Genomic DNA, 11,672 nt, shown 5'->3' with positions numbered 1-11,672 from the left:
AAGGGCGGCAGCAGCCCGAGCCCTGCCTTAGTCGCCATTGTGCGCGTCAGAGCGGATGGGAGAGAAGCGGCCTCGGCGGCTGGATCCCTCATCGGATCGCTGCTGCTTCGCGTTCTCTCGGTTCCTCACGATGGCCCGGCTCAGTTGCGGCTGAATCCCACCTTCGTCGGCATTATTGTGCAGTGGGTTGCCGCGTGGACGAACGACAAACAACGACGTAGTGCATAGCACGCTTTATTGGTACACAACAAGGACAGGGGACAAACGGCCGGCAGGCCAACTATATACACAACCAGGGGACACACCCCTGGGTCCCATTGGCGGGGTTGAATCTCCCACCACGGTCCCATTGGTTCCCCCACTGGAGGGACTAGGATCCTAGTCCCTATTGTTGTGCCGGACTGAAGCTCAGGAGTGTGCGCTGGCCTCTGGTGGTGGTCAGCGGACACAACAGCAACGGAGCAGCACTCCAGCAGTAAGGAGCCCGGGGTGGGTTCCCCTGGAGAAGGGGTGGGGAGGCAGGCAGACATGCCCCCCCTTCCCCTGAGCCTCTCTGCTTTTGCGGAGAAACTCGGGGGAAGGGGGGATTTAAATGCCTCTGGGGAAAGGAGAGAAAGGCATTCTAAACAGGCCTGGGTTCCCTGCCCTATTTTCTCCAGGTGTCCTGCAGCCAAGGGACACCTGGAAAAGATCAGACAGGGGACCCAGGCATACTTACTCTTCGTCAGGAGGTGTGGCATATACAAATGAGTTATGCAAATGAGCTTCTGCACCCCCATCTCCAGTAGGTATGGAGATGGAACCAGTGTATTGAAGAAATGTGTAGCTCCACCATTAACACACACACACACACATTATTTGGCAGGAAAAAGAAAGGAATTGCCATAAGAAAAATTGATTGAACAACAAAATGGTATGAAATTTTGGACCTTTCCACATTTGCCTGCCAATCCAGATTTTCTCAGTGTTCAAGGCGATTAAGTCCATGGCAAAACAGCATCCAAAAACCCCAGGGCAACAGCGGGCTGAAACTGGGCTGACCACTGAAGGGAGGTAATGTAATGCAGAATGGGAAGAAAAACTGGATTAAAAAGAAGGTTGAATTCAATTTTAATGAAGAATGGAAGGGGGGAACCTGGATTAAAAAGAATGTTGAATTTGATTTTAGTGCAGAATTGCTTGGAGGACACAACAGTGAACATGGGCCAAAAAGGTGGAAACCTAAAACTTCTGTAATTGCATCTTAATTAAAGTCTTGGTGCAAAATTCCCTTGAGGTGGTGAAAGCTGAGAATTTCTCACTGGAGATTTTAAAAACTGGGTGATGAAAGTGCTGCTCCTGATTTGGATGGAACTAAATGAAAAGGCACTTGTTATATTCTTCTATAAATGGTATCTTAATCAAGATTTTAATGTCGCTTAGAAAATGTAATTTAGAATGTACTTAATTTAGAATGTAAATTAGGATGTAATTTAGAAAATGTCACTGTTAAGATACATGATTTTTCCGAGTCAGTGACTATCTACTGGAGATGGGCCAGTGAAGTGACCAAGTTTGCAGATAACACAAAATTATTTAGGATGGTAAAAAACAAGGCCAACTGTGAAGATCTCCAGGAAGATCTCCATAAATCGGGTGAGTGGGCAACAATGTGGCAGATGAAGTTAGTTGGCAACAGTGTTCCCTCTAAGCTGAGTTAGTGTGAGCTAGCTCACAGTTTTTTAGCCTCTGGCTCACACATTTTCCTCTTAGCTCAGGAAGGATGCCTCCAGAGCAAACTAATCTATGTAGTAGCCAAATTGCTCGCTCACAACTTTAATGCCAGTAGCTCGCAAAGTAGAATTTTTGCTCATGAGACTCCACAGCTTAGAGGGAACATTGGTTGGCAAGTGTAAGGTCGATGCACATTGGAACAAAAATCCTTGTTTCCAGTATATGCTAATGAAGGTCTGAACTTGCTGAGTCTGAGAGGAAAAGATACATGAAAATACATCTATTTTCCTAGTGCCATTTGCTGCAAAATATAAATATTTATGCTGAAATGCTATACTTCGCATTTTGAAAAGTTGAAAGCATTTTAACAGTAGAAATCATGGAAAGTACTAGGATCAATATTCATGGTTGAAGGTGTTTTCTTGACTCCTTCTTACAGACTAAAATATTTAAAATCATAAAATCCAAACTTTTAAACGTCAGACCTCTTGAAATAACAGTATTTATTTATTTATTTTATTTATTTATTAATCAGACTTATACCCCACCCTCCCCTGTAGGGCTCAGGGCAGCTAAGTACATAACAACATAACAGTACATAACAACATAAGAAGAGCCCATGGTAAGGGTGGGACAAAAATTTGATAGATAGTTTTATAGAACGCATACCTTCTTTATAATGTGGTGTTCTGTAATATTACTTGATTTTTCGTACACAAAAAAAATTTGTCTGAAGGACAGGCAGACCAATGGACAAACAAATGTATAGATTTACTTTGAATGGTATATTTTATTCCTATTTTGTTAGATCTTGCAGAAGTATTAAATAGTTTCATATTCATGATAATTAAAACATCTGTTGTTCATTGGATTTAAGGAATACACATTAGAGACAGGTTTAAAACTTGTCTCTAATGCTCAGTTTAGTCATTCATTTTGAAACTTTATAGTCATTTTAATAGCACAATCTTCAAGGCAGAGAATTAAAATAGAATGAAGATACGCTTGAAAGCACCAATAGATCTATTGGGGGGAGACAATAATCAGGGGGGAAAGTATAATTTAATAGGACCATATATAATTAACATTTTGTCAAAAAAGTAAGACTTTAAATAAGCCAGAATCCAAAATCTGGAAAGCTCAAGAGGCAATTGGTTCCATAATTTGGGATCTGTGGCTGAGCAAACTTTCCCCAAGGTGACCACCACCCTGATAGAAGTTGAAACTTCAGGAATTTTACACTAATATGGAAAAGAAGGTGTTCATGTATTTATTTCTTTATTTATTCAATTTATACCCTGCCCTCCCCGCTGAGTATTCTGGACACAGACCGATAAAAAGGCTTTATGGGTAAGTATTACCAATATCGATCATTCCTCTCAGACCCATACATTCAGCTGTTGGGAGTATAACTGTGAGTAAAATCAGGATTCTGCTTCATGCCATATGACTTTGTACAGAGAAACTTTTATATGCTTCTCAGAGCCTTGCAGCACTTTGATCTATGGCCCACATATATTATTTTTATTTGAATTTTCCTTCAGAGTGGTATGTGTATTGTCCTTCCAACTTTATATTCACAACAACCCTGTGAAGTAGATTAGGCTGAGAGGTAGTGATTGGTCCTTTTTCTAAGTTTCTGGTTGTTGTTTTTGTTCATGCAGATAACTTTCCAGCAAAATTTTTGTGGTCTGCAGATAAAACTAGCATCTAATCCAGGGCCTTTTTTTCTGGGGGAATGCGCCAGAACAGAGTTCCGGAACCTCTTCAACAAAATTCTTTTTAAAATGTTTAAAAGTTCATGAGTTTTCAGTATACAGATTGAAAACTCCATTTCCCTCTTGAGAGTTCTGGCACCTCTTTTTTTTAAAAAAAGCCCTGATCTAATCCATCTTTTGATGCTAGTTTATGTATATTATAATGGATCTACTCCCCCCCCATTAATTATCTAGTTTTACAAAAAATGTACAGATTTGGGGTCTGTGTATTGATGATTCTACACTGTAAAATCGTACACTGTTTTGTCAATGATCCTCTCTTTACCTTTAAAGTTCAGAAATGAAAATGTTCACAAAATGGAACCAGATTCATTCATTTCCCTCTGCACTCTCCAGATTTATTAAGCAGCATTTATTATTGTGACAATATTCCCAGGGACTGGGCTACGTATAGTTTTAATTCATTGTTGGATGGAGAATAAAAGGCTTCATAAACATCAACTCTTTCTGTACATTCTCTTTAAATCCTGAATGCCTCCCTCAGAGTCCAGCTGTGGTATTTCCACTTATGTTTCACAACTGGCCTTGCTTAACATGTGATGGTTATGGCAGGAAGGGGAACCCTCAGCCTGCTTAGCTAAACTGACAGACACACAGAAAAAACCCCTCTTAGGTTGTTAACTGGTAGCATAGAGACCTGTAGGTCTATAGCAACTAGAGGGCCAGCTAAGGGCTATCTACCTCCAAATTTTCAGATTTTTTAACAAAATAAATGTGATTCTGTTCCTACTAGTAATAGATTGCCAGCATGGTGTCCTGGTTAAAGTGTCAAAAGAGAATCTAGGAGACTCAGGTTCAAACCTCTATTCTGTCACTGAAGCTCGTGAGCCATTCAATCTTTCTCAGCCTAACTTGCCGTCACAGGGTTACAGTTGCCAACTCTGGGTTAGGAAATGCCTGAAGAGGTCCCAGAGAGCACTACGGTCGGGGTCGCAACATCGTCTTGTGACCCCGGGCCCCAAAGAGGCCAGGCTTGCGGCCACGAGGGCTAAGTCCTTTTCGGTGGTGACTCCTATCTGGTGGAACGAGCTCCCGGAGGAGATCAGGGCCCTGCAGGACCTGTTACAGTTCCGCAGGGCCTGCAAGACAAAGCTCTTCCGCCAGGCTTTTTAATAGGAGCCGCCGCCACCACCACTACCATCAATGAGGGCCAGAACAGCAGCACCGCTGGCTGAGGCTGAGTGGCCAAGGAACATCGGGGGGCCACATCATCCTCCCTTTGCCCCAAGGGCAGGTGCAACAGGGAGAGAGGTGTTTGTCACGCAGGATCCTTGGGCGTCGCCCATTGTATTAAATTGTTTTAAATATTTTACTGTGTTTTTATCGCACTGAGTGCTATATTGTGAATTACGGTGCTGCATTGCACCCTATATTGTAAGCCGCCCTGAGCCCGTGTGCGGGGAGCGCGGGGTATAAATAAAATTAAATTAAAAAATTAAATAAATAAGATCTGGGGTTGAAGCCTGGAGAGGGTGGCGTTTGGAGAAGGCAGGGGGCTCAGCAGGGATGTGATGCCCTAGAGTCCACCCTTCTGCTTTCTCCAAGGCAGGGGCAGATCAACCATTAAGCAGACTAAGCACATGCTTAGGGCACCAGGGCCAAAGTGGGCACCACAAAGCTGGGAAAAGGGTGAAAAGCTTAGTTTGTATAGTATATTGTGTTATCATATGAATAAATTTTTGTATTGCTGCAACCTGCATTGTATATCTGGTCAGACAGGTCAACAACTAAAATGGACTGGGTCAGTGTGGAAAGGAGGGGGGCACCAAGACTGGTCAGTGCTTAGGGCACCAGTGAGCCTTAATCCGCCCCTGCTCCAAGGGAGTAGGATAAAATGGAAGAATGGTGCTGTAACTGCTTTGGAAGCACTATGTCAAGTGCATGAAAACATAAGGGAAAGTGTTCAAGCCGTTTTTCTCCCAAGTCATAGGGTGGGGGCTGCAAGATGGCTGCATTGAGCCATAGCCTTATCACTAGGTATGCCAGCCTCCAGTTTGGACCTGAGGTTCCCCTGGAATTACAGCTCATCCCCATACTAAACAAACAAGTTCTCCTGGAGAGAAGGGATGCTTCGGAGGGTGGACTCTATGGCATTGTATCCCACGGAGATCCTTCTCCTCCCCAGGCTCCATCCCCAGTTCTCCAGGAATTTCCCAACTTGGATCTGGCAGCCCTACCCCCCCCATCCCCCGCAGGTGGCCAGGGGGACGTGGCAATCCTATTCACTGCTATCTGCCCTACTCAATAACTTTCTCTCCTTTGCCCCTTTTCTTGGCTTTCCCCTTTACTAATTAATTAAAATCCTTTGTATGTCTGACTTTCTCCTGAGCATCTCAGGACCTCAGGTGGTTGCTGTGAGCTGCAGCAAATAAGAGCACTGGGCAGAAATTCTGAGACAAATTAATATTATTTATGAGTTGTCCCTGCTTTCAGAAGCAGGGATTTTCTCCTAAGACCAGGCAGGGCCACGGGAGCAGAAGGCGAAAAAGAGCACCCAGTCTCTTTCAGCCTGCCATCTGTTTTAGTAATTTGTTGTATGCTTCCCAGCAGCAGTGTGCCTGTGTGAAGGAATGGGAACCAAGCTTCTGAGCATGCGCATTAATGAATAACCACTGTCAAGCTCTTATTCTCATTGAGCAGGGGGTTAGATTGGCCCATTCCAACTCTATGGTTCTACAATTCTATATCCTCATATGCAGCATTAAGGCTCAGGTTCAATTGGGCCATTACATGTGGAATATTTGAGCAACACCCATCCAGGTGGTGGATTGCTAGTGGGCTAACATTGCGGGAGTGTGATCTGGCAAGTGTTCCCTCTAAGCTGAGTTAGTGTGAGCTAGCTCACAGTTTTTTTGCCTCCGGCTCACACGTTTTTGTCTTAACTCAGGAAGGATGGCTCCAGAGCAAACTTATATATGTAGTAGCCAAATCGCTCGCTCACAACTTTAATGCCAGTAGCTCACAAAGTAGGATTTTTGCTCACAAGATTCTACAGCTTAGGGGGAGTATTGGATCTGGCCTGCCAGCATCACATTTAAATCAGACCTTGGGCTAATGGGCTGAAAACGGCACCTTTGACACTTTCCCCTCAATGCAGAAACGGAAGTTCCGCATTTTACATAGCCTAGAGACTGAAAGGTTGTAATATGAGGTACTGCTAGGCCCTACCACCTGTCAAAAATGGCAATAAGACATTGGAAATAATCTTGCTGGGGGAGTATAAACAGAGGAGCCTTTTTCTCTGAGTATTATCTTCAGTTGGATGGGAAACTGGTGCATAGATATTAGTGCAATATTATGCACCTTGACTCAGAAGTTAGTCTGATTTTTTCCCATAAGGTTTACTCCCTGGTAAAGTAGGGTTCCTGTCTGCCTGCTTATGGCAGGAGGGCTCCAGGTAACTGGGGCCATTGCTAGCAGATGCTCACCTGATTAGTGGGCAGCGATCCTCCTGGGGAGAAAAATTAAAAAGAAAGCAAGTCCTTAGCTACTTACAGGAAGTTCTGACCAAAGGGTTCCTGGTGATTCTAGAACTACCTGGAGGAGTTATTCTGCCCACTCTGCAACTACCACCATCCTCCTTCTTTCCATGATGTACAAGTTCCATTCCCCCCTCTTTTTTTTTACAAGAGTCTTAAGTCTTGTGATATGAAACTATCACTAGTCTCAGATGGTTGGATTTAAAAAAACCCTAAAACAATGGGGGGGGGAGTTTAAAAGGAGCTGCATGAGGTTTAGTTCCCTGCTGGTACTGACTTGAAAAGGGGATCAGAGAGAAGGCAAATCGCAGCGTCCCCAGTGCAAAAAGAAGAAGAAAAAAGAAAAAAGGATTTCAGTGCTACATGCAAACAAAATAAAGGGGGGGGATCATCAGCACGGAATGAAATTGACATAAGATGGAAAGAGAGAGAGAGACACTGGGATGGGAAGCATAAAGATTTGAAAACATTTTTCCCTTTAATGCTTTAGTGAACAAAGTTTGGGAAGGTGAACACCACATGAACCTTCTGTGAACTGCTGAACTTAAGAATCACTTGAGATCAATCCATTTGGAGGAAGAGTACAATCCACACAGGACAGGCGTTAAAAAACTGCCAAGATAATGACCAGTGTGAAGGATCAAATTAGAGAATCACAAAGAAAAAAACATACAAATTTGCAAAGAAGGGCAGGAAAGTAGTGTTACTATGCAGCTGTGTTCCGTAAAAATACACCCCTCCCCCATTTTTCCCAGTTTAGTGGCACAAGGCTGAAAAAGCTCTCCAGAGCTTCTGCCAGGGGACTCCTCCCCCATACAAATTGGAGTCCTGTGCAAAGCGAGGTGAAGTTGCAGCCAACTTTGCATAGGAGTGAGTGTATGCACACACACAGTTGCCAACAATCACAGCTGCAATGCCAGTATTAGTGGATATTAAATTCTACTTCTCATAGATCATATTAATAATGTGTTTTAATAAAAGTGTGTAATACTATTTAATGACCGATTCCATTGTTTTTAGGTAAAATGCTGTCAAATGATGTGACAAAGGGAGAGAAGAATATAACATCTTGGACAGAATTTGTTCTTGCTGGTCTTCTGTATCATAAGGCACCCACCGTGTTTCTGGGAACGAATCTCCTAATGTTTCTCATTGCTTTGTTTGGGAATAGTCTCCTTCTGATCCTAATTAAAATGGACTCTGGGCTGCAGACACCAATGTACTTTTTCCTCAGCCAGTTAGCTTTCATGGACCTCTGCCAGGTTCTCTCAATTGTTCCCCAAACCATGGTAAATTTCATAACCCAGAAATACAACATTTCACTGTATGCATGTGTCACACAGATTTTCATCACACTGACCTTGGGAGGAGCAGAATGCCTCATCTTGGCTGCCATGTCCTACGACAGGTATGTGGCCATATGCAGGCCTCTGCAGTATCCAGTCCTCATGAGGAGAAGAATATGCTACATCATGTCAGGGGGTGTCTGGTTTTGGTCTTGTGTACAGGCTTTGACATGTTCTCTTTACGTCCTGCCTCTTCCCTACTGCAAGTCCAATGTGATTAAACACAACATGTGCGACTACCCAGCCCTTGTTCAGTTGTCCTGCTCTGACAATTCTGCATTTGAAAAAACAATTTACATTGGCGATTTCCTGGTATTTCTCATCCCGGTCTCAATCATCCTTGCTTCCTACATAGCCATCCTCCTGCAAGTCTTAGGACCTCGCTCCTCTAAGAGAAGCCACAAGGCCTTGGGCACCTGCCTGTCCCACTTGTGCGTGGTGGGGCTCTTCTATGGAGCATCCATGTTGACCTACATGACACCTGTATCCTCCTATTCAGCACTAAGGTCCATGATTAACACTCTGTTCACGACTATTGTGCCTGCCACAATGAACCCTTTCATATACAGTCTGCGAAACCGGGATGTGTCAGCAGCACTGAGAAAACTCTTTGCAAAATATACATTGCATAAGTGATTTGGCTGGGCACAGAAAATAAATGGAGCTGTTTGTGTAATCTATGAGTATGTCGAAGGGCTCAATGCAAGAGAAAGCAATCTACAGTAAAAGAAGCAAAGTTTGCTTAATTTTCATTACCATAACAGGGAACTGCTGTGGATTCAGAGAAATAAGGTACTTTGAGGTGCTTTGGGAGAGTTCCTGAGAACTCAACTGCCAGGGAGACAGGATAGACAGCTGTTGTAAAACATGATGTGAGGTATGTGACATTTAACCCAATTGGAGAGAGTTTTGCGGTATATCCCGGGAGGGTTCCCTAAATCTGGATTGTTGAAAGTTCCTGTCAAAGCAGGCAGGAAGGTCTCAAAGGTGGGATCTTCCTTTGTTCTTTGTTCAAATGCTTTCTCTAAATGCTGGGACCACATGCTGAGACCCAGACTTCTCTGCAAGGGAGCAGTAGGGGGTCTGGGGGTATAAGTGGGGGGAAGCAACAGTGGGAGAGCTTCTAGTGAAATGCCAAACCACTTCAGAGATGGCTCCCTACCAGTGGGGAAAGGCTGTGTGAAATTCCTCAGTGTGTTTCAGTTCCTACTCACATACCTACATCACTTGCATCTGTTTAGCCAAGCATGGATGAGGGTTTTTTAAAAAGATAATTGGAAAGCTCTGCCATTTGTAATTGTTCAAAGGCCACCTTTACCAGTGTTCTCCAAGGTTATGTGGGAGACCAGATTTGTTAACTTGGAGAGGTGGCATAAAAAGAAAGAATGTGCTTTTACATGTGTGCGAACAAGCAACATGCATGTAAGAACACAGAGACCCAGGGTGGTTTTGTGTCAGCGACAGTAATGACAAATGTATCCAGTTTAGTGAATTCACATTATTTCCCATGTCTAATAGTATCATATCCTATATATATAAAAGCCATGCATATTGGCACTTTCTGGTTCTCATTGGCTGTGCTATGTGCTCCATCAGCCATTGGCCCATCAACCACCATTCAAGAGTACCCATGTGCCATTCAGGTCTGCCAGACCAAGGTACTTGCTGGGGAAGCTGAGTGGGTGATTTCAAACCACTCACAGACTGTCTCACAGGGTTGTTGTGCAGGTCAAAAGGGGGAGAGGAGAATGATGTGAAAGACTGTTCTCTTCCAAGGTAGAGGATGCAGGGAGAGGGAGGAGATGGAAAGCTGAAGTCAGAGGGGCTGATAAAGGTAGGTGGATGGTTGGTTGGGAAGGAGATAGAGTTCCCACCTCTAGGTTGGGAAATTCTTGGAGATGTGAGGAGTGGAGCCTGGAGGGGGTGGGGTTTGAGGAGAGCTGGGACCTCAGACAGGCACAATGCCATAGACTCCACCCTCCAAACCAGCCATTTTCCCCTGGGGAACCATTGTTGCCAATACCCAGGTGAAGGCTGGAGACCACTCAGAATTAAAACTGCTCTTCAGATGGCAGAGATTGGTTCCTCTGGAGAAAACCTGCTGAGGTTGCCACAGCAAATTGACGCTGAGTGCCCAAGGCTGGGGCACCAGCCCAGAGCCTCTTTCTAGAACTTGTTGTATTTATTTCCACAACAGGCCTTATTTCTAGTGATGTTATAAGTGGCCTTAAACAAAATTCTAGAGGGAGAGCCATGTTAATTTGCTGCAGCATAAGAAAACAAGACTCCAGTGGCACCTTGAAGATCAACCAAACATAATCCAGCAAAAGATTTCAGGAGTCAGGGCTCACTTCATCAGATACTGAAATAAATTTCAAATCAAATTTATTATTATGGTTCATGACCAGCCCAAGATCAGTTACAGCAATGTACATGAATCTTATGAGTTTTAGGAAATTCACAATATTTAAAATTCCTGAATGGCCTATGCATTGTTAAAATCACAGAACAGATTGAACAAAAAATCTACATTTTATGATTCAGCTACATTCTGTATTTATTCCCTGCGAATTCTGCATGATGCTGCAAGAAATCTGGCACAGGAGAGTGTGAGTTGAGGATTTCTGTCTGAAAGGAACTTCCTCATAATTTCAGATTCAGAGCAGGCAGAAAACCTCCCAAGCAAGGGTACAATAATCTTCGTGCGGATTTCCTGGTAGAAATGGCAGTGAAGCAAAATATGCTCATTTGTCTTGACCTTCCCTGCTCCACACGGGCAAACCCTCTCTGCTAATGGGATCTTCCTATAACGTCCCTCCACTACCACAGAGGGGAGGATATTCCATCTAGCCATAGAGTAAGCCCTGCGGTGGTACAGGATCTCTAACAGCGATAAGTAGGCCGCCGGAATTACAACATAGCTAGTGTTCTTTGATGCCAGGAAATTTGAAACTCTGCTGATGTCTCCCTGCCTTTCAGTGTCCAATATCCTTTACTTGACCAGGGCTTTTGCTTGATCTAAGGCCATTTTAAAGAGAAACTCTGGGGAGAGGCCTAGCATATTCAATTTGTGACAGACTGCCTTTAACCAAGTGGATCGAAAGCTATCCCAAAGAATTAACAATGTAAGGTCTTGGGAGGAATGGTTTAGCTTAAGCCATAGATTAATAGATGCGAGGCTTACCCTAGCCTCTAATCTAATTATACCAGAATCTAGGCTCAGGCTTGCATTTAATACACATCTGGGGAATCGAAATACTGCTCTGTTATGTAGTGGGTTGCCGCATGGATAAATGACCGACGATGACGTGGTGCATGCACGCTTTATTTGGTACACAACAAGAACAAGGACAAAT

At 43.7% G+C, this 11,672-nt stretch overlaps 1 protein-coding gene across 1 annotated transcript; it reads left to right on the top strand.

Annotated features, from left to right (window-relative positions):
- Window positions 1–8,364: 8,364 nt before the first annotated feature.
- On the top strand, window positions 8,365–8,952 carry LOC107124506 (olfactory receptor 2Z1-like). Its single transcript, XM_015427986.1, has one exon. It carries the CDS (start codon window positions 8,365–8,367, stop codon window positions 8,950–8,952), a length of 588 nt encoding a protein of 195 aa, XP_015283472.1.
- The last annotated feature ends 2,720 nt before the right edge of the window (window positions 8,953–11,672 follow it).

The sequence above is a fragment of the Gekko japonicus genome, unplaced genomic scaffold (assembly GCF_001447785.1).
Source record: "Gekko japonicus isolate JY-2015 unplaced genomic scaffold, Gekko_japonicus_V1.1 scaffold1007, whole genome shotgun sequence".
Lineage (NCBI taxonomy): Eukaryota > Metazoa > Chordata > Lepidosauria > Squamata > Gekkonidae > Gekko > Gekko japonicus.
The sequence above is the reverse complement of the archived record's forward strand: the minus strand, read 5'-3'. Positions and strand labels throughout refer to the sequence as shown.

What these genes read in the sequence shown, in the direction of transcription:
- LOC107124506 (XM_015427986.1), top strand. Translation starts at nt 8,365, where the DNA reads ATGTCCTACGACAGGTATGTGGCCATATGCAGGCCTCTGCAGTATCCA.